The following is a 24,032-nucleotide window of genomic DNA, read 5'->3' as shown; positions in this document are numbered from 1 at the left end:
ATAGAAAGTTCTGTAATTTCTACATGGTGAAACCAAGATGTATAAAAATGCCCTTAAATAAAAGCGGAGAAAGTGCCCTTTAACCGCATGTGAATTGTTTTATTACACATCTAAAATTGTGGAGTACAGAGCCAAATCCATAAAAACGATGTCTGTGTCCCAAACATTATGGCACTCACTGTATATACGTGTGTGTGTATGAGTGTGCGCTTGCGTGTGTGCATGTGTAGCTTCTCTGAACATATCTTATTTACCCACTCTTCCTGCAATTAATTGAATGAATCATACTACAACAATATTTTCAGTGTGTTCACAATTAAGAGCTACATGAAAACCTGCTATATTTTTTCACAGTGCCATAGTTTTGGTAGGAGGAGTTTGGGAAAGTCTGAATTGTGTAGAACATCCATCCTGGTGTCACTTCTTCTGAGAAGTTTGATGCAAGTTGTACGTTTGACCCTGCCAAGAAGTGCGTCGGGAAAATAGGAAATGAGGCTGCCTAATCCGTCATGCCCAATTCCCAGAGCCGTCTGGCTGTCCCGCCCAAGAGAGAGTTATAAACATTGCATAACTGATTTACATGTGGATCTCATGGCCCATTTTGTAAATGAACAGACCTCATGTGAATCTAAAACCCAGTTTAGACCATTCCAACATCTTCCCCATAGATTATGATGACAATTATGATTTGCTCAAAGCCTCAAGAATGATAGAAGACATTTACTAACGCTATAAAAATCTTGGCCGTGAGTACAGTCTACCAGACCAGACAGCTAAGGGAATTGGACATGTCGGTTTGCGTTTGGGTGGACATCAGCCTGGCTTCCTATTTGTGCGATACACCAAGATAGGCAAATAAACTAAAGTCTGGACAAGTTGTTTGGAACTGCTGCTTATCAGATTGTTCATGACTCTGATGCTGACTGGAAGGATGTGAATTATCTTTGTTTGTTCCTTTCAAAGCCCTCAAATCAAAGTTTTTTGCTGTTGGAATCCTGCATAGTAAAATGTACACTGTTAATTCAACTCTTAACAGATAATATTTGGCCCCTCTCTGGAATATGGGACCAGTGTTATCTGTTAAGTGTTGAATTAACACTGTTACAGTTGAAATTACACTGAAGTTTTTACTGTGTAGGGTTCCAAAACTTATGCCAAGCTACGATCAGCCATAAGTTTACACCTGCCATCGGGAAAGACGTCTTAACTGCCATTTGCTCTGGGTGCAGTCAAATTTTTTGTTGTTTCAATAGGAAAACTGCAGGGCCTTGGTATTTGGAGAGCGTATCACAAAGTGCCTACAGATGGAAACAAATAAACATTTGTGTTTTTCTAAATTAATTAGCTGTAAAGTACTGTATGTTTTACAACAGACACACGCACAATGGCATTTTCAAGCCCCACAAACTTGTAAACCTGTGGTTTCACCCAGAAAAGTGCTACACTCTTTTTGTGTGGTCCCTGTGTTTTGATTAAACTCCATTACTAATGTGATTCAGGGTTTGACTCCAGCCAGGGAGGCCTCAGCTTTGTCCATGACATAGACCTGCAGGCATTTCCTACGAGCATCAAATGGTTCTCCCCTTCATCAGCCCCTCTTCCCCAACCCTTTTCAGCCGCCTCTTCTTTTTTTTTACCCCACTTGGAGGGTAAATGACTTCACTGCCTTTTTGCTCATGGAGTAACTGTGAATCATGTGGCCCAAATCAGAGGCTGTTTGCAATTAGGCCAGTCTTGAGTCTCCTCAGGCCTTTCTGCATCTCAGACTGGCCTGTACACACAGCCCTGCTGGTATAACAGCTTTCTGGAATGGGTCCAAACTGAATAATGAGTCTGAAAATATTCTCCTCTCTCACTTTGGTGATGAGGATTGCTCCAAAAATGTACTCAGATAGCTCCATTTTTGGTCATATGGTGAACGGTAAGGAATTCTAACTTTGACATACTTACACTATACTTTAAGGCAGTGGTGTCAAACTCGTGCCATGGAGGGCCGTGTGTATGCAGGTTTTCATTCCAACCAATTAATGCTGCTTTAATTGAGTCCAATTACTCATTCAGCCATATGCGTTTAACTGCATTGAAGCACAGAATATAAGAAAATTTTTATTTAGACAATACGGGTCACCATAGACGTCCGGTCACCATTGTGCACAAACCTGCATCCCCAATTCAGCAAATAATTTAACTAATTATATAATCAAGATCTGAGGCTGGAATGAAAACCTGCATACACATGGCCCTCCATGGCACGAGTTTGACACCACTGCTTTAAGGGATGCATTACTTAGCATCTTGTGGAGAAACACTGCAATCACAAGGATTATGGCAATATATTAAATCTGTTTATATAAAACATGGTTTCTCAGTAGTATTGGATATAATGTTGAAAAAGTATTCATCATTATCAAGTGTTTTGTGGTATATGCTGGAAATAGATTTTCTGAAAACAGGTTTTCTCTAACTTCCGCATTAATGAAAGATGGTATGACTCAGGTACAACATAAAATCGTGATCCAGGTGTACTTGGAGAATGATCTATTGTTTGAGAATGTAAGTGATGAGCTGTATTTATGTTCTACCTTCATGCCTCAGACTTGTGAAACCTTGGAAAAAGAATGTTATTGTTCAACGAAAGCATCTTTGAAGTTAATTTATGAATGGATTTTATTTAAAACTGTCATACATACCACACAAAGAAGGCATTTGGTTGTATCGCATTCTGAAGGAATGCTGATAATTATTTTTTTTGTCAAAAACCTTCAAGGCACTTTCAGTAGAATAGTCAACTGTATTCTTTGTGAAATTAAGGGGCAGGAGGTTTATCTTCAGTTTTTGAAGGGTGCTAATTTGGGTTTCATGAGTGGGGAGATCATATTGCTTTGCAAGACGCCTTTGTGCATTAGAACCATGAACATGCCCATTGTCTTTCTCGTCCTTTTGAGACAATAGTGCATTTTCAGATGGTTGCCTCTGTATTTTTCGTAATTGCCATATTTTCGGGATCAGAACATGCCACCATACGTGGGTGTTTTCATATGTCCCACAGAACATACAACTAATCCAGGGAAGTATAATGATTTATCAAATCAGAAAACAAATGAGGGAGTATTCCAATGAATATACAGTCATCCTCATCTGTGTGTCTCCATCCAGACCTGGGGCAGCACACAGCCTGTGACTTAGCAGTAATATTTATGTGCTCAGAGGTCCTTCCTGTGGGCCTGCATCCTGTTTTCGGTAGTCAGAGGGGTACTGCTGTATCCTTGCCAGCCCAGCATATCTAAAGTATTTTCGTTATAAAAATAGAAGCAGTGCCTTCATTGAGAGCTCTGTGTCTTGTATACGACACACAAGCCAATGCCCGGGAAAAACAAGGGATGCAGATCCTGAAGCCATGAAAGGCCAGATCATCAGGGAACCATTTCCTGGCAGTAAGCGACGGCTGCTGGGATTCTATTATTAAGAATCTTCCCAGAAACACTCTCAGCACTGAGAAACACAAACCTGTCAATCCATCACAAAACTACAGTGGGTTTGTATGAATGATAATTTACTTTAGAACATACAAAACATATATAGTTATACAGTAGTTCAAAAATATTTTGTTCATATACACAACAAAAACAGTTTCATAGTAACAATTTCCTTCATATGCTCTGTAATAAGTTGCACTGATACATTTCTTGTGATGTCTTTTCATTGAATTCACTAAAACTCAAACAAGAGAGAAGCACCTTCTATGAACAGGTAACAACTCCCTGTTACTATGTATTAGTTACTGTACACAGAATGACCTTCTGAAACCAGGTCTATTTGTGGTTTCAGGTGTGATGGTCGAGGTGATTTCCAGCCTGGGAAAGTCATTCAGAAGTAGTGTCCAATGAGTCAGTGAAATATGAAGGTGAGAAGACAAACCAGGTATTATTCTAGTGTAAATAGTTTTTCAAATAAATATCTATAAATATGCACAAGGAAAGAAAACACTTCCCTCTGTGGGGAGCTTTCCTCTTTCCACTTTAGTAGACACAATCTGAATGGAGTAATACCTTACACACGCGCATACACACACACACACACACACACAAACAGCAAGGAAGACCGTACTTCCTGATTGTAGCATTATACTTTTAAAATTGTCCAACAATAATACTGACTTATTATTTGTCATATGAGACTTGTACAGGCATAATTATATTCATTTCAAGAAAACAAACGAATGAAAAAATAGATAATTTACAGAACATGTCAATCATTCCTTGTTACTTCTCACTATAAGGATCTTTATAAAAGATGGAACTCCTGTTTGAACAAGCATTTGAATCTCTGTGCAGAATATGAGAAATCCAGTTTAATGCTGCTCTTAGTGTTATTGACCCTGTGTACCCCACACAGAAGGAGCAGACAGGTATCGTTAAACACAGCAGAAGAACCTGAACTTGTATAAAATGTAAAAACAACAACAACAAAAAAAAAACAAAGCATCCTTTCTTAAAGCTTTTTTCAAATTTTTGATTGTACGGTTCTGATTGATACTACGTTGATCATGTGGTGTAAACCTTATTCTCAGGTATAATTAAAGATTTAAATTTGGCAATAGTTCATGGAAGGGATGACTAGCAATAAATCCCTGTCAAATTCCAATGAATAAACACAAAATAGACATTTGTTCCCACAATTCCCCTGTGTGCAAAATAAGTATGAGGAATTAAGGACCCATTAAAATGTCTTCTTGTTTCAGAACAAATTGACTTTATGTGCTTTGTTTAAGCTTCCAAATCCAAAAAATTATTTAATTAATCAAAGCTATGACTTGCCTCAACAGAAGTTCCAAGGTAACAGAGAAAATCTCAGTGGGAAAACCTGACGTGCTTGCAATGTCAGGAAAACCACATTCTTGGAATGCACATTTTAAAATTGCACATAATAATCTTGTGCAGGTTAAATGAGTTTGTAATGCTCTGTCAATAACAGGAAATGTATCTGCGGTGCCCTACAAGCTGTACAAACAGGCCACATTTTTTCTGCAGGTGTTCTGACATCAAGGCTTCTCTGGAGATATTGCTTGAACCTTAAATCCTGAATACACCACCTCCACACAAAACACATTTCCTCAAAATAAAGCAAAATCAATTTCCACGTGAATGTCCTGTAAGGATTACACATCTGAAAGACAGATAGATTTTCTTTCAATAGTAAATTCAACAGTTACAAAGCTTAATTGTACTAATTATCCTTCAATAGTGTCTAGACACCATAAAATAAAAATTGTGCGCTCAGCTACATTATCGTCATTGCCTCTTTGGAGAAAACTATATTGTACTTAGCATGTCCATTGCTCAACATCTTCATTTTTGGGACTTCCTATGTTCTAAAAAATTATTAAAACCATATTCACATTTTTGTGTTGCAACCCCAACCATTTTACAGTTATTAAAGTGCAAACCATTCATTTTTAAAAAAGATTACAAACATGTCTGGGAAAAGGCCACGCATAGAAATAAAACCACCTGAAGGACCCCATGCAGTCAGAAATTTCACTCTCCATGTTCTGTATTAATCATACAGCAATGTACTGTATATATTTTATATAAGTTAATTTAAATTTCTTTCTACCCAAAAATGGTGAGCAGACAACACGCTGTGCAAATTACACATTTTTTCAGACTTGATTTTTCAGAATGAAAAATTTCCAAGCAGGGGGACTTCAAATTATATAGGTAGGAATGCTTTCGATTTACTTGCCTCATAATAATTATCTGAAGGCAACGACCTCACACAATAGATTTTATTTTATATGGAGTCCAAGAGGGATCAGATGTACTCTATCAGAGTAAAATAAACTCTATCAGAGTTGATTTAACGCTTTACCGTGTGTCTGTTGCTTCACTCACTGTCTGCACTTTCAGGCCTTGAAGCTACGAGTCAGTCTGTATCTCCTCGGGTGGCACAATTTAGAGAAGAGAACGAGAACTGCGATCAGCACTAGGGCTGTGATGGTGATAATGATGATGCCCAGACTCTTCCTGTCCAGAGTCTCGCAGCGCTCCTGCTGCACACTTGCGATGGCTACCTCCTCGCGCTCTGAGCTCTGTGTGTACCGGCACGTGACAGAGGAGATGTCGGGGATATCCAGAGAAGATCCCTGAACCATGTGGAGGAACTGCAGGTTGCCGCAGCAGCTGAGAGGGTTGGAGCCCAGGTAGAGGGTCTTGAGAGTCTTCTCCAGCGCCAGCACGGTGCTGTACTCCAATGTGACCAAGCTGTTGCTCTGCAGGTTGAGTGATTCGATGGAGGACTCCTTGTTCCACAGTGGGAGGGCCGTCAGCCGGTTCAAGGACAGATCAACGTCTCTCAGGCCACTGAGGAGGGACAGGTCGGTGCTCAGAGCCAAGAGGTCATTCTCACTGAGAGACAAATGAGTCAGGGACTTTTCCAGGCCGGAGAAGGCATTCTTGTGAATGTCCAAGCCTGGGTTTCTGGACAGGTCCAACACCCGCAGAGGGGTCCCATGGAAGGCACCCTGTGGCACGGACTGCAGGCCGGGTCCAGAAAGGTAGAGCCTGCTCAGTGTGGGGATGGAGGAGAAGAAGATGCAGTTGCCTGCCTGCGACCGGTATCCTTTTGGGGACAGCCTATGGTGTGATCCACACATGGTCAGATAGCTCTGCTGGAGATGAAGGTCTCTGATCCTGGGCAGCCTGCGGAAAATGGAAGGCTCGATGGGGCCGAGCACATACCCATTCAGGTACAGCTCCTCCAGTGACCTAAGCGTGTTCTCCTCAAAGGAGAGGTTCTGCAGGGCATTGAAGCTCAGGTCGAGAATCTTCAGGTTATTTAGAGGGCTGTTGCGGTCCACAGAGAATGACTCCAAACAGTTATTGCTGAGGTTGAGAAACTCAAGAGCTCCCAGACCTCCAAAGAATGACGCTGAAATGCTTTTTATTTGATTGTAACTCAGGTCCAAGTACAGGAGTCTCGGGAGGTCATTGTGGGCATTTTGGCTGGCAGACAGTGCGTCTTCCATGAGGTTGGTCGTGTTCACGCTCCTCATCAGGTTTCTAGACAAGTCTAAGTAGATCAGCTTGTTCCTTTTTGGGAGGACAGGAAAGTAGTGAATCTTATTTTCTTGTAGGTCAAGGTGCAGGAGCTCATATTGAAAGTCAGAATCTACAGTCTGAAAGGACTCCAGGCTGTTCCTGCTCAGGTTTAGCAGCTTCAGCTGTGGGAGGTTAAAGTCGGTGATGCAGGTGATGGAGTTCATGGACAAATCGAGCTCGGAGAGGTCTGCCAATGACTCAAATGCACCTTCCTCAATCTCCAAGATGACGTTGTTGTGCAGGTCAACATTCCTCAGGGCCGAGGAACCAGAAAAGGTGTCTTTGCTGATTTTGGTGATACTGTTCCCATCCAGGGAGATGTTCATGAGGGATGGGGCATCATGCAGAAAGTAATCAGTCATGCCTGAATACAGGCCATTTCCTGACAGGCTGAGCCTTTTTACTGTGGGAAGGGGCCCGACCTCTGCTTTCGACATGGCAAAAATGTCTAGGTAGTTCTTGGAGAGGTCCAGCTCCTGGAGGTTAATCATGTCTCTGAATAGGCCAGGTTGTATGAACTGGATCTTGTTGGAGTGGAGGTTGAGGTGGTGAATGGAGGTGTAGACGGCCAGGACCTCCTGGGTGAGATTTTGGAGGAGGTTCCGGGATAGATCTAGAGTGTGCATGTCTGGGGGCAACTGTGCTGGGACAGTCCTGAGGTTCATGTCATTGCAGTACACATTATTCTGAACCTGTGGGCAGAGCAGAGAAGGAGCTATGTGAACACAGATATTCGTAACATTCATTTCATTTTAAACAGAAGTGGATTGCGCTGTTTCTTAATGGCAGTACTTTAGGTTGCAGACAGAGATACAGGTTAACATAATCCTGTAAATAAAGAACATGAAATTCAAGATGAGATTAGGCTTAAGTTTAAAATGTTATGACATATTCCCTCATTCAGTGAAACTGATTTTTATGCTGATGGTGACTTTTTATACCCTAAATAAAACATAAAGCAAGTTACTCAGGAAGTAAGGTTAAGCTGTAAATGAGCTTTTGACTTGCAACAGCATATACAACCATTGTGCCGGTAAAGGCAATATGTTGAAAAAGAGTAAATAATTTTGAGTGTGGATCTTTCATGAACAAAGTGATATGAATGGCAGACGTGTGGGCGTCACACACACATGTCCGGGGATGCATCTGAAAATCTTCCCCTTTTAAGGAAACTTGTTCTAGCCAGTATTTTTGTTTCATTACTCACTGCACTTATAATATTTGCCTGTGAGGAGAATCTCAATGTTTTTTCATCTGATAAAACGGCTATTGCATGCTTTCTCGTTGAGCTGGATACAAATTTGTTATATGGAGCCATATTCTATGATTGTTTTCAATCATCAGTGTGATTTATAACTAAAACCATGCTGCCTTTGTGTGCACTCTTAATAAATCCCATAAACTTCGCATACACACACACATGAGAATGTGAAATTTATTGTTTTGGCATGCTTGTGGTTTTGAAGTCAACAGCATGCATTCCTGAGCATCTTGAGCAAACCACAAGCTTGAGTTAATTAACTATTTGTTCATATATCTATTCCCTAAAAGGGTGACCTGTAGGACAAGACAGATCATGAACATGATAAAATATATATTTCATACAAATTATTGAAGATATTCAGACATAACTCAGCAAAAACATTCGGTCTATTCTGCAAGTAATCACCTCTGACAACAGGAAATTTTTAGACTAAAAACTGTTAATTCTAAATCAATCATTGAAAAAACACGCAGCAAATAACTATAAAATCCTCCTTAATGTCTAGTTCAAATATGAGTAGCTGCCTAGTTCTGCCTACATTCTTCTCATTAATTCTCAGTAATTGAAACTGTACACCTAAAATAATTTCTATTTATCCTTTTTTAAGCCTTACAACCAAATAAGGGAAAAACACCAAAGGACACCTTGACAACATGCACAGAAGTGTGGTGTGCCCTTTCGTCTTTTTTTCGCCTACGAAAAGACAACTGAGTTCCACATTAATACATGAAAGTGAGAACATTCCTTTCTGGAGAGCTGCCCCCCAGGCACTGCATTTAATTCAATCCATTTGGCTTTCAGACACTGAGCCTCTTCGTCCAAATACGGAGCTGGATCAGCAGCTGGGCCACTCGCACACATTCATCATCCACTGGTTCTGGATGGAGCATGCTGGAAGCTCAACAAGCTAGCCAAGGTTACTGTACTGCACAGCATCTCCCAGGCTAGAGACAACATCCTCATGCCAAACCTGCGCCTTTCTACAGTGCCACTCTGAGGACGGAAGTCTACACTGTCCAACAACGATAAATGTCACAACTCACATGATGTACTCTTATCACAAACAAACGTAACCTCGAAAGCCCACTAGATTTTTCAGAGGAGACAAAAGGATGCAACGCTCACTGCAGAATTCCAGGGATGAAGGTGTAAATAAAACAGCCAAAACAATGTAAGTGTTACTACTATAACTGTCTCGTTTTCTGAATTAAATAAACTTGGATCAGTTGATCTTGAACTATTTTCTGGGAGCTAATGAATATACATTAGTCCTAGAAAAAGAACATGCCAGCAATATCAGCTATAATGCGACTGAATTGTTTACAGCTTTATTTTATTTGCTCTTTACTTCTGATTTTTTGGAGAGAAAAGTCAAGAAAGTGAAGAAACAAGAAAGTGTGTCACTGTTCTCTCGCAAACATTCAGTGTAACAACACATTCTCAGAGTTATGGAAAAACACTGTCAGTTTGGACAAATTTATAAATAATACAAGTTTTGCTGAGTGTAACAAGCAGCATAAAATACAACAATCATAACGATCTGGTAAAGCAGATGCAATCATGTCAAGGTAAACCAATAAATGCTGTTCATTCATCATCAAAGTATTGAGAGCATTCTCAGATTTGGGATTTACACATCAATTGGACTGCTTTCATGAAGTATACCACATAATTAAATGGTGTGCCTTATACATCTCCAGGGTTATACAGCTTGATTGATGGCTCTCAAGTGTCAATAAGACAGATTTCATCAGGCTCTACAACCTCAGTTACCAAAAACCCATTCATGCAAAGAACAGAGAATCCATTCACCTGAGCCGTAAAGAGATATTACAAAAAGAATACTGTCCCCGCCAGATAAGAATTGGACATTTCACCGCAGATACAGCCAGGTGGCAGAACTGGCAACCAAGAGTGCTGCCTGGTACACTTACCACATGGCAGAGCGAAGGCTGGCGTGGACGGAAGGTTGCTGTCGCTTCATGCACAAAGGCCAGGAAGAACCAGAGGTAGGCTCCCATTGTGCTAGCAGAAGGAGAGGAGCAGAAAGAACATGATTACGCACTTCTGACTGAATAATATGACTCACAACAGAGGAAACACCACCTTAATCAGAAATCACACGGAAGTCTAAGCATGCAACTCTGTTATTATGAAGCATTTTTCTTCCATATCAAGGCAAATAGCATGTTAGATTACTGAAATGCTAGACTGGATGTATTGTGACACGTTCCATAGATACAATTAGTTACTGTATGTTTAACAACATACCAGTATTTCAGGAATTTAAAATGTTCTGAATGGTGATGCCAGCAATGTTAAACAAATTCAAGTTCAAGAGGTTTGCACAGGCAGATGCTACAAGGCTATCAGCACCTCATGAGCACTTGTAAACAGAAATACCTACAGATAACTAAGCTAACATGGAGTTACACATGTTAAACTCCTAAGGACGAAGTCCGCTCAGCGCTGTGCCTTAATATCCTACTACATCATTTTACGTCATAGATATTTTTAGTGATGTTTCTTCCACTGTCACTCTTTATTATGCTTGTATGACGTAAAAAGGAAACACCCACAGACTGGACTGAAAGCTTAACTGTTGCACTATGAGCAAAAATAGTGTACAATACTAACTACTGTTCCACTTTTGACTCATGACTATTATTAAATAAAAAATAAATAACGAAACAAAGGAAAATACTTAAATAGCTAAGAATACAATAGATTCCAGAGCAAAGATCTAAAATTTTATATCACATTGTTGACTAGTCATCAAACTTTCCAATAGCATTTCCTTCATGATTCTTTAAACAAAAAGACTTTATTTTACATTGCTTTAATTGGGCTATCTATACATACTCCATTTGAATTATGTGGACAGGAGGATACAGCAAATACAGTGTACAATCTCAAGAAAAATATCTGCTTAAAGACATAATAGTACCCTTTAAAAATCTGTTCAAGTAAAAAATCCATAGTGTAGTTTTTTTCTACTACACAAAATGTAGAAGAAGACCAACTGTTACCATAAAACAAACAAGAAAACAGTCACTTCATTTAAATGAATGACTATGCTGTTCCTGAATATGGGTAATAATTAAACCACAATGCTGCCTGTCAGATCATCCTTCTACAGCTTTTGCCGTATGCAAAGTTGTCACTGGCTAACTTTGGTATTGATGTACACTGGCAGTCCTTCTTCACACATCTCCCTCTCTTTGACTCTCTGTCTATAGCTCTCTGCATCCTGGCATCCATGGAAGCACAATTCTCTCAACCTCCATGCCTTTCCCACGCCCAGACAGTCCTTTGTTTTTTCTCAACATATCCACATGCCGTGGCACTGCCTACATCCACAGCCTCCTTGAATTCAGAAAAACATGGAAAACACCACGCTGTCTACAGCCATGAATCTCGGCGACCGCGGCGGTCCGAGTTTACCTCTTGTGGGTGTTACTTTCTCCTGCGGACTGAGCTGCTCATGTTGCTGCTGCGGTGCTTTTACATCCTCCCTGACAGAAGTACTACTAACTCTGATTCAGCCCAGCACCTTTCAGCTCCAGCAGCCAGCTAACACATCCTGTGGGAATATCCTGCATTATTGTTTTTCCCTTCTTTTTTTTTTTTTGGAGAGGGAGGAATTCCTTATTTGGGAAGTCCTCTCTCTCTCTCTCTCGCTCCTTGCTACTGCTGCAGTTCAATAGGGGTGGCTTCAATGCAATAGGCCACAACCAATGAACATTTTAAAGACCACTAAGAGGAACTTAAAACAATCATCAGTTCTCTGAGTTCTAGGCTAGGGTAAGAAACTACAGTACTACTGGCTTAAAGAAACAAAATGACAACTACCACTCGGCACAAAACCGTATGTTAACAGTAAATAAAACTAAGCTAGTTTTATGAACTGGTATTTGCTTTATATATACACGGATGCAAAACAAAACCATAACAGAAGAACATTGCATAGCCTACCTGAGGGCAATATCGAATTCAAAGTAAATACTTCAACCGTTCGATCGAGTTCGGTATTTTCTTTATCCATTCAGAACGAATCCCCACTGTAGCCACCAGGACGCGATGTGCTGTGCTTGTGGCGAATACACCAGTGGGTAATATATAGACACTTTGGGGATTCCCAGCTTCCCGGGAGATGTCCCATTCACTGGGATTTCCACCTGTGATCCATTGGGATCGTTTACTGTTACTTTCTTTTCATACATTCAAAAGTCATTCATTACGTAAGTGCGAGGAAACCAGAACTCAATATAAAATAGATAGTATTATTAATAATGCATATATGTCGTCAGGTTAATAAGCACTATCGGCTAAGCAACATCCAGCACAATTAATGGTGAGCTGAACCATCAGATCGCATAAATTCAGCCAAATGCATATGATAAATGGCCGATTTTTAGGCCTGTGTCTTTGTATATTGCATGGTTATTGCTAGTTATGATATACTTTCAGGAATGAAGACCACAATTTTGATTACAGTGATGAATAACTGGCGCTAATTCGTAACTGCCATGCATCCACTGTCATGAAACTGTCATGAAATGCAGTTGTAATGTTACGATACATTTGCCAGGGCCTGCCAACTAGTCAACACCACTGCAGAAATAATTTACTCCAGGCTGTATGTTAACACCATGGTTGACGCCTAAGTGGAGCACAAAGAACAATAGTACGATCAATGTCTCCCTCTAGCGGAGGGATCCATAACACAAAGGCTTGATCCCCTCGCACGTCTTTACAGTCATGCTACGTAACAGCAGATGGCATAGTAACTCAAATAAAAGGAAAAAAAAATGAAAAGAAAAATCAATCAATGATTTTTATTGAAGTGTAATTTATGCATAGACAGCAACACATATGCAAAAAAGACTATAGGTACAGTATAGTATGGCAGTGGTAATTGTACATGTAATATTAGATTTTCATTGCAAAGAAACACTGCCTTATCACCATTATCATATCTCACAATAAACAGGGTTCATAAATTTATGTGAAAATGTTTAGTTTTTGGGGAATTTTATTTTAAAATTGATTACTGTCATGGAAAAAATGTCAGATACCAAGCAAAAACACAATGAACCAAAATACTGGAGAAAAAGTTCATCAGATGAAATGATTTGAAATAATGATGGTTTTATGTTACAGAAGTGTGCACTGTGGTTTTCTTGTTGCACTGAGTGATAATTTCAAAGTCAACCTGATGTTTTTAAACAAGAACCTGAATCACAAGTTAAATATTTAACAGGCAAATTTTGGAATTCAACTGAAAATATGATATTGGCAGCATCCTGCTACTCTCTGGTTAAAAAAGTTAACAAACCAGTTAAGCAACTTTGGGAAACAAACTGCTTTGTTTTTCGTCAATCTACTTTGGCAATTAATGGCCTATGAATCCGTATCTTTTTTACTGTTAAATTTATGGTTCCCTCCAAATGTATTCACAAATAAATAATGCAAGTCATACAAGCAACATTTTAGTTCTCAAACATTTGGACAATATTCTGCTCTAATAATAAATCAAAGAAATCAACCAAACTAACATGTATGCACATCCTGCTTAGTCAAAGCTGAAGAAAAACAAGAATGAACAGCTGCCCTCTTGGGATTTTCACACACTACAGTCTCTAGAGTTTACAGAGAATGGTGTGGTAAATAAATAAAAAAAACATTGAATGAGCAGTAGTTCAGTGGGTAAAAGCGTCTTGCTAATCAGAGAGAACAGAGGAGAATGGGAAGACTCGTTTAAGCTAACAGGAAGGCCACAAATGCTCAAATATATGAGTGGTGTGCAGTCAGAAGGGCATCTGTGAATGCACAGTGCGTCAAACCTTGAAGCGGATGGGCTACAGCAGCAGAAGACCATGCTGGCCCCCTCTCCGGTCATCTAAGAACAGGAGGATGAGACTACGTTGGTTGCATGATCAACAAAACTGAATAATTAAAGATAGCAAAAACATCACCTGGTCTGACAAATCTCAATTTCTGCTGCAACAGGCAGATAGGAGGGTCAGAATTTGGTGTAAACAGTATGGATACACCCCACCTTGTATCAATAGTGCAGGCTGGTTGTGGTGGTATAATGGTGTGGGAAATGTCTTCTGGGTGCACATTAAGTTCTTTAATACCAACCGAGCATCATTTGAATGCCGCAGCATACCAAGCCATTGTTGCTGAACGTGTGAATCACATATGGCCACAAACTACCCTTTTTGAAATGGATACTTCCAGCAGGACAATGTACAGTGTCACAAAGCACACATAATTTCAAGTTGGTTCCACAACCATGACAGTGACTTCACTTGACTCCAATGACCTGCACAGTCCCCATATCTCAATACAATAGACTACCTTTAGGATGAGGTGAAATGGGAGGTTTGTGACATGAATGTGTAGCTGAAAAATCTGCAGGAACTTTGTGATGTTATGAAGGCAGCACAAACTGATTTCCATAAAGAATGTTACCAGCACCTTGTTGAATCCATGCGGCAAATATTTCAGGCTGCCGCAAAGACAAAAGAGTTATCTGGTAATAGATAGGTGTACCTAATAAAGTGGCTGATAATATATATGTCTCAAAATAAGAGATGTATAGATGTGTAGAGGTCTACCGTTTATTTATATGTACGCTCTAACATACAAGGCATTCTAATGTAATAGTTCATAGTTAAAACAAATAATACTTGGAACCACGAACCCATCAGTTACCTCTACGACAAAAGCAAGCCAAGGTAGCATTGAGCGATATTCGAGCGCACTAACCCTTTGTCTTCGACAGATGGGACAGGCGCACAATGATTACTACCTAATGGCCCCGCCCATTCCGCAACGGCAGCATTGGAGATCCCAGAGCACATGCAAACTGACAGGTTACTTCATTTGCGTCGGTCTTGCCTACGTCGTTCGTGCCCTCATAAAGGGACATCCATCCACGTCTCTATCATTTATGAACCGTATCTGCTACATTGGGTAGCTGTGAGACTTAGTAACTACGCTTCTCAATAATACTAAGCTATCACCGCTAAAGCTCTGCGAAATCTGAACCACGTTCAAAGGTAAATTGTCTGTTTCTTATTGCTTTAGATGCCGCTTTTACAAAGACAAAAGTACGAATGTGTCTGTGATTCTTTGTTTATGTTTTTAAATGCGGGTATGTATTTATGCCAAATTATCTAATTTATAGCACTATTGGAACAAAGAGAAACCACTAAAAAAACTGTCCTTTTGTAGACAAGTCATACTATGTATTGCCAGGACAAAGAAATATAAAATAAAGCGTGCACGGTTGCTTTATTATTAAAATTATGACCAATTATAACGACGGATACAATAGCTGCTCTTGCAACAATAGTTCAGCTTCAGCCCGAATCATCGCTCCTCGTTTGCTCTGTCTGGTGTCTCTAAAATATCGCAGCAGACGTAGCTGCCGCTAAAATACAGTATATTCCATTACACGGCGTGTGTGCGGACGTTGGTTGCGTTTGTGTATCTAGGGATAATGCGTCCTGTGTGAACTATTTTTCCGTGTTTGCATGTTTGTAGAGACATATTTTACATGAAAGGATTACCCTTTTCAGGATTCTTTGTTCCCTTCAGAGTTTGCATATTAGAGAAGTTAATGTTGACTGTTAGTGACATTGGTTTGTCAGAGGGAAAGTGTTGAAATAGAAGAATAGAAATATGCTTTTAAAAAGCGACATCTGCATTAAACAATAATTATGATTTCAACACTCAAACAATTCAGTTTTGTTAACATGGGCATTACCCTGCTTCTTTTAATGAAGTTGTGTTATATATAAAGTGCACATTTATTGTTTTTGTATCTTTAGTGTTTCTTCAGATGACATAACTTGATATAATTCAAGCCTGATATAAGAAACTATTTTTAACATGACACAAAAACCAGGTACATTTGTACCTTTGGCTTCCACTGCTGCCTGAGAGCAAAGTCTTTGTTGCACAGATCCTTTAAAGATGGGATATGGAAGTGCCATTGAGTCCCAGACGGGTCAGGGGAAGGAGGTGGATTTCTGTCTGGGGTCCTGCCATGCCATGCACATCCTGCAGGTCCTCAACTCTTACCGGCAGAGCAGCACCTTGACGGACGTGGTGCTGCAGGTGGACGGAAATGAGTTCCCCTGCCACCGCGCCACTCTGAGTGCCAGCAGCCTCTACTTTCGCACCATGTTCCACAGCCAGATGCAGGAGAGTCGGCAGCCCCTGGTGCAGCTGCAGGGCGTCACGGCCCAGGCCATGGAGAACCTGCTCAACTTCATGTACGTGGGCAAGGTGGACGTGGACGAGGAGAACGTGGAGAGCGTCTTCAGGGCTGCCGACCTGCTGGGCGTGACTATGCTCAGCAAGGCCTGCGTCCAGTTCCTGGAGAGCCGGGTGGACCACTCCAACTGCCTGAGCATCATGAACTTCGCCAGCTCCTACTTCATTAGCCCTCTGGCCGAGCAGTGCCGGCAGCTGGTCTACCAGGACTTTGTGGAGGTGTACAAGCATGAGGAGTTCCTCAACCTGACCAAAGAGTGCCTGGTGGAGCTGCTGTCCTGTGGGCAGCTGCGGGTAGACCGGGAGGAGGTTCTGGTGGAGGCTGTGCTCAGGTGGGTTCACCACGACCCCTGCGGCAGGAGTGGAGCTCTGCGGGAGCTCCTGGAGCTCCTTCGGCTTCCCTTGGTCGACCCCGTCTTTTTCCTCAACACTGTGGAGGCTGACGACATCGTCCAGGACTGCAAGGAGTGCCAGCCCCTGCTGACAGAGGCCAGGAAGTACCACATGTTCGGGAAAGAGGTGAACTCTGCACGAACGCAGCCGAGAAGGTACAGTACCCCCCCCCCCCCCCCACACACACACACACACACACACCTTCATGGAGGTGGTACAGAAGGTCACTTTCTATGACTAGGTACAAAATTGGCCGGAAGCATTACCACGTGAGTATCTGTATAGGAATTACACTACAGAAAGAAAAATAACCCTCGTCAAAAGGCATTTCAACATAGTCCTCTTCAGTGTTGAGAAGACTGTTTCGAAACCTGTTTGTGCAAATACCTAATTATAGGATAAACACAGGAGCCATTTCAAATGTACAGTCATTTTTGGCTTGAAGCTAAAACATGAAAAACTGGCTCAGAATGATAAATTTGGGATTTATGGCCAATGCTCTGCAGGATTGACTGAGCAGCTTCTAGTATCACCAATCAAAGCACTGGCTGCAGAACGGTTTCGGGAAATTAGTTTGTGGTGTAGCTGTTCTGCTCATCTTGGTGTGTGTTTGTATCCAGGTCATCGAGCAGAGTTGAGATGATTGTGGTGATCGGCGGCTGTGACAAAAAAGGATACTCCATGCTGTCTTTCACCGAGAAGTTCAACCCTCACACCAAACAGTGGGCTGCAGCACCTTCTCTTCCAGGATATGCAAAGTCAGAGTTTGCTGCCTGTGAACTTCAAAATGACATCTATGTTTCAGGTAAAATAATGAAATACAGGAGGTGTTCACTTGAAATTCTTAATGATATACCTTTTAATCTATTGCTTTTAATCTGTTTCCCAGTTGTTGTTAAAGTTTTTCCACTCACAGTATAATATCTGCACATATGCACAATTATTGACAACATCATTAATGGGTAGGGTGACCAGATGCCATGTACTGAACGCATTAAGAACCAATAATAATGCAATTACAGACTGAAAGCCCATTGAAATATGGTACAACTGAAATACGGGTCACAAAGGGCAGGTGGCAACACAAGACTTTCTCAGATTAAGTCAGGACACGTGACAAGACGTTGGAACACGGTTCTCTCTGGGGAAAAAAGATGGAAGGTCTGGTCAGCCTATTACTAGGAACAGTCTAGCGGTCATACACAGTAGTACAACAGTTGCTATAACCTTATGCAGTATTGTCATGCATGCCATTGTAAGTCAAATGAATCTATCGTGTGACCCGACAATCTCATTTGTATATAATAGATCATATACAATAATGATCTTACATTCTACAAATCCATGATACGTAGTTCGTTTACGGAGAGGCGGCAAACAATTTGTGTTTTGTGAACAAACAAAACTTAAAATCAAAAATATGCAGGAAACATCTCAGTTGTCGTTAAATTTGGCAAGAGTGTGACGTAAGTAAGGTTCATTTCTGAGGAAGATTTAGTTCTGTGGAAGTGATTTTATGACTTCCCATGAATTAGATCACATTTTGTTATTGTTTGCTTTGGATAGATCAGATCATATCTCTCAAAAAAATGTTTTTGTTGAGATCGTAACCAATTTAGTGAAGTTTCCTTGTTGCTGGCGGCAGAGCTTTATCTCACAGATTCCTCAAACTCCTAAAGCAACAATGTACTACACCTAGTGGTAAAAAAACAATTTTGGTGATTTAGGTAGAAATCAATTTATGTTCCTGAGAGAACATGAAAGGGGCAGGCATTAAGAAACAAGGTAAAGAAATTAAAAACCCGTAAATGTTTTAATATCAGTGTGCTAAGGATTCAAAGTTGGATGCAGTTACGTTGACCCTACTTGGCCCTGATGTCGAGACTGGGAGCATTCTTGTTGAACGCAGCTTTCCTCTTTCAGGAGGTCAGCTCAACAGCTCGGATGTGTGGAGATACATGTCACAGCTTGACCAATGGGTTCGCGTTGCCTCCTTGACAAAGGGCAGGTGGCGCCACAAAATGACCGCCCTCCATGGAAAGGTAAAAACATGTGCATCAAAAAAACGTTTTAGAAGATGTGTTCATATTTTCTTTGGCAGACATCAGGTGTATAGGTTGGATATAATACTACTATTAATAATAAAACTAAAAAATAATAATTGTTACAATGTGAACAATAATGATGATGATGACGATTAATTTTTAAATTACTACTTTATTATCACTAGGGCTACTACTAATAATAACAGTTATAATAATAATAATCATCATCATCATCATCATCATGTTTCTCATGGATTTTTTACCATCCAGCACATAATGGCACTTTAAGAAGCAGTAGCAGTAGCAGCAAGAGTCTTTCTTTCTTTCTGCTTGATAGTAATACAGCATTTGGTTTTATTTTTAAAAAAATTACATGTGGCAGAGGGAGCACTAACTGTGCATGTTTGTGGTTGCAGCTGTATGCTGTTGGTGGCTACAATGGTCATGAGAGATTGTCTAGCGTTGAGTGCTACAGCTCTTATGATAACAAATGGGAGGCAGTGGCTCCTCTGCTTCAGCCGGTTAGCTCCGCCGCGGTGGTCGCCTGTAACGGGAAGCTGTACGTCATTGGAGGGGCAATAAGCGATGACTCCAACACCGATCAGGTGAGCCCTTCCTCTCGGCATGCCGTCCGCTGTCAGACTTTGTTTTTATGGTCACATACTTGTATTTGCAACCTAATCCATAATTGCTGCCGAGTGGTTCCAACTAATCTTTGTGTAATCCTCTGTAATACCAGAGGCAGCCTGTTTATCCAGCTGCACTTGAAATGTGCAGGGTACTCGAAAACCGAAAACCGGAAAAACATCTCTTCTCTCATTCATTTCATATTGTGAAAAAACCCACTATATCAGCAGAGGAAACGAACACATAAAATGAGCTGGTAATGAAACCCAAACCAGGCCTTCACCCTCATCAAGAATGTGCTTAATTCATGGGTACCATTATGTTTTCAGTATAATTTAGTTGCATTGCTTCAAGTGTATAAGAACAAAAATAATGGAAATTGCTAACTGAATTACCTGTGGTAACCAAAAGCTAAGTACTCTATAAATTGCTAATTGTTGTCAAAATATGATTCAACCATAAGTTGGGCCAGTGGTAGAAATTTTATTTTTAGTATGCACTGTTGGGGGTGAGGAGTTTTCAACAATGTATGTGACACATGGGTTTGGATTTTCAGAACTAAACACAGCAAAGTTATTGTGTTCTGCTCTATATAATTTCAGTCCAAGTAACAAATTCAGTGCAGACCCAAATATGTTGAACCCATTTGTTCAGCACATTTGGGTTTTCCATACAGGCATAAATTGAATAAAATAGACATGTTATTCTCCAAGTAGTGCAGTACAGAGAATTTCTTTTTTACCTTTCATTTATTCCTTGCCTCATCTGAGATAAAATTAAAATATGAAGAGTGTTCGATGAGGATTTTCAGAGGCTTTTGCTTCCAGATCTCTTGACATTCATGCATGTCATGAATAATATAAACCAAAAAAAAACAAACATGAGATGATTGCAGATCTAGACACAAAGTGGTTTTGCTCTTCTTCAGAGGAGGCACACGCAGATGCGTGCCGTCACAGAGTCATACAAACACACATTCCAGGCTTCATTCCAAGCGGAACAGGCATGCTCTGTCACATCAAGGTTGAAACCATCTACTGTACGCCTGAATAAACACCAGTCTCAAAAACTGGAACTTGTTTTACTGATCTGGAAAAACGGCTGTCAGGTCTTTCCAGACTCAGTCCTTGGCCTCCAGGGTATGCTTGTTTTGTACCAACTATGATTGAAACTTTAGGAAACCTCTGAGTTACAACCAATTAATTAGACACTTTTAATATCTATACAGGTATATAGGTGGAATTAGTAAGGAGTAAATTCTGAAAGTGTGGAAAGGAAAATGTATTTTAAATTATTAAACAAATTTTCAACTCTATTTAATCAAGATTGGCTACAGCAAAAGCCAGCATGCACAAGGGGGCTTTAGGACAGAGTTTTATGTTGATCACATGCGTAAGTGTTGGTGAAATACTACTGTACCTGAAAATGTTTCCATTATCATTTTTGTCCCAGGTACAGTGCTATGATCCATTTGAGGATGTGTGGAATTACGTGGCGCGCAGTCCATTCTCTCAAAGGTGCACCAATGCCACTGCGCTCAACAACACTATTTATGTGATCGGGGGCCTCCTGGACAAGATACACAGCTACTCTCCAAAAACCGACACCTGGAGCAGTGTTGCAGACTTACCAATGAAAGTGGTAAGTCAACTAAACACTACCGTTTAAAACAAAATAAAAAGAAATGCGTTACATTCATGACTACGTATTTTCATAATATGGAAATTCCACATCCATTTCCATATTATGCAAGTTCTCTCCTCAAGGTTCCCACACTCATCCTATGCCACAAATTTAAGTCCTGGTCTTTTCAATGACCAGGAATAGAATGTGGAGTCTCACCCAGGATCAGCTTATAAGACAATAGTTATATAGCTGCAGAAAATGTAGACATACACAATCACCAAAATCTCTTCAACAAAACATCCAGGCACTTTAAAGTGGTTATGGGAGGTTTCATGAGTCCAACAATTGGTAAAACTCAATTGACTTGTTTGGAGCGCTCAAAATTCTGTTTACACAGAACAAAATGATAGCTTACAATTAGTGACTCACTGATAGAGTACAGTGGTTATGTTAATTTTTTGGGGGGGTTTGTGAAGCCTTCCCTTCCCATTACTGCTATAAAGTGCCTTTGTTGTTGACAGATTGTGGTGATTGCCTAGAAAAACTTTATGTTGACATTTCATATAAACAGTTTCATTAGAAACCAATGTGGTTGCTTGTGTTCATGGTGGTGACCCATGCACCTGGCTTTCCCTCTGTCCTCCAGGAGAGCTGCGGACTGACCGTGTGTGACGGGAATGTTTACATCCTGGGAGGGCGTGATGAGCGCGGCGCCGGCACCAACAAGGTTTGGGTCTTCAGTCCGGAAAGCGGGCAGCTGGCGGAGGAGTCGGCCATGTCCAGGTGTGTCAGCTACCACGGCTGTGTCACCATTACCCAGCGGCTCTCCCAGAAGCCCACCTCCTGAAAGAGCCATGTAAGCTTGTGCCTTACCTCTCCACAGGCTCCTTTGGGCCTTCCTGCAGGAGCACAGCAGGGGAACACTGCATAGTGAGCTGCTCCTGCTTAGTTTGACGAACAGAAACTGAACTATTTAACTGTAGCATCCAACTTTGTGCCTGTGAGAACATCATGTCCTGCAAATCAGTGTTTATTTCTACATTTATTTAATCACATAGGCCCCTGATTTTCTGTAGTGTTTCCAGGACATACCATATTACAGACTTTAATTGTATTTAATTTAATTGTGTTTGTTAAAATTGCTGTCAAATCTGAAAGAAATCTGTGAATCACATTGCTTGCCTACAGGGAGTATGATACGCTAGAGCAAATGGTAGGTAGAATTTTGAATATTTCGTTTCATAATTTGAGTTTTCATAATAGTTGAAAAAACTGAACACACAATAGGCAGAACTTCAGTGTTTTTCTGCACGGTTATGTTTTAACAAAGCAGAATATGGCCACAATTATGTCCTCCATAAAATTAATGAAGGGTCTATATGGTCAGAAACTTTAGGAAGAAGGAGGCCTCCATATTGACTGGGCTGGGGACTCCACTAATGAAGACTAATTTGGAACAGTAGCACTGTACTTTTGAGGAATTACAAAGACTACCTGGAGGAGGAGGGTTCAATGGCTAAATACAATAAACAATTTGTTCATTAGACCTACAAAGATAATGAAGAGGCACTGGTGCATTTTTAATAGTCCCAGATGTTTGTGATTGTGACAAAAATCTAATTGGAATTTCATTACTCACATGTTGGAGAATGATCTCATGATACATCTATGGTATGTGAGGATGGTATTTCTTCATAATTGCTGTAGTCAAAAGTGGTTTCTGGGAATGTCTACTCACCATATACTTACTGGGTGGCTTGGGATGTACATTTCCACTGTGATTGTGATGTACATGTACTTATGATGCAAGTAGGTAGTTTAGCCAACAATGCCAAATTTTGGGTAAATTTACCAACTGACATCTTAAGTTTTTTTTTATCTTGTTACCAGCAACTACTGCACTAGTTAGATTCTTTTAAACGTACTCAGGGTGTGCTCCAAGCTTGGTAAAACTGCTCTCCCGTTCTACACACCTTGGGCATGGAATGAGCCACAAAATACCATAGTACCATACCAAGTACTACCTCCTTTTAATACTTTGCAAGGTCTATTATGATCAATCTTGAAGGAAACCTGTTTCTGTTTCACATATCCTTGACTTAATATGGACTTGATGTGGACTGTGTTATGGATATCATTGGTATGGATTGTATGTTTCTCTTTTCAAATGCCTCTCTCTCCTTAATTTTCTTGTATGTATTTTTTAAATTTTATATGACCCTGTGAGATTGCTTTTCATGTGAACCATTTTTTGCTGCCATCCTAACCAGGACTCCCTGGGAGAAGAGATAATGTATCTCAATGGGACATTTCTGGCTAAAGATATGATTACAGTAAATAAAATAAAGACATGCGATGAATGATTCCTCCATCTCGATGTGCTGTATAGTGAAGCAATATTTCCTGTAATTGGAGAACAGATTACCTGCTGGAAGAAGGTATCTGTTATGTTCAATAAGGTGCAGATATGTTCAATATGTTGTACACACATGCTTTGATGAAGGTCTTCGACTGAAATGTCAGCAGCAATAAAATTTGAGATTTGGCCAGGGGTGGGGAAGCATGCCATCATAGCACAACCAAAAAATTAATTAGATCTGAAGGTTAACTATCTTCTCCATGAGTAAACCACTAAACGACTTGTTCAAGTCTTATAATATCATAGGACCATAACACATACTGTAG

General features: G+C 40.4%; 2 protein-coding genes across 5 annotated transcripts; one reads left to right on the top strand and one right to left on the bottom strand.

The window, feature by feature from the left end:
- Positions 1–3,536: 3,536 nt before the first annotated feature.
- On the bottom strand, positions 3,537–12,010 carry lrrc32 (leucine rich repeat containing 32). Its single transcript, XM_035434156.1, has 3 exons — positions 11,809–12,010; positions 10,299–10,389; positions 3,537–7,792 (listed from the first exon to the last, which is right to left on the bottom strand). The coding sequence occupies exons 2-3, from the start codon at positions 10,383–10,385 to the stop codon at positions 5,906–5,908; spliced, it is 1,974 nt and encodes a 657-aa protein (XP_035290047.1). The 5' UTR covers positions 10,386–10,389; positions 11,809–12,010; the 3' UTR covers positions 3,537–5,905.
- A 2,955-nt stretch (positions 12,011–14,965) lies between these two features.
- On the top strand, positions 14,966–23,707 carry klhl35 (kelch-like family member 35). Of its 4 annotated transcripts, none has more exons than XM_035434160.1 (7): positions 14,966–15,434; positions 16,286–17,204; positions 17,670–17,854; positions 18,973–19,091; positions 19,511–19,699; positions 21,174–21,362; positions 21,994–23,707. In XM_035434160.1, exons 2-7 carry the CDS (start codon positions 16,354–16,356, stop codon positions 22,192–22,194), a joined length of 1,734 nt encoding a protein of 577 aa, XP_035290051.1. In that variant the 5' UTR covers positions 14,966–15,434; positions 16,286–16,353; the 3' UTR covers positions 22,195–23,707. The 4 variants fall into 4 exon arrangements, with proteins under 4 accessions (XP_035290051.1, XP_035290049.1, XP_035290050.1 ...); XM_035434158.1 differs by having other exon boundaries at positions 16,220–17,204; XM_035434159.1 differs by having other exon boundaries at positions 16,209–17,204.
- Positions 23,708–24,032: the final 325 nt, after the last annotated feature.

The sequence above is a fragment of the Anguilla anguilla genome, chromosome 9 (genome assembly GCF_013347855.1).
Source record: "Anguilla anguilla isolate fAngAng1 chromosome 9, fAngAng1.pri, whole genome shotgun sequence".
Taxonomy (NCBI): domain Eukaryota; kingdom Metazoa; phylum Chordata; class Actinopteri; order Anguilliformes; family Anguillidae; genus Anguilla; species Anguilla anguilla.
The sequence above is the reverse complement of the archived record's forward strand: the minus strand, read 5'-3'. Positions and strand labels throughout refer to the sequence as shown.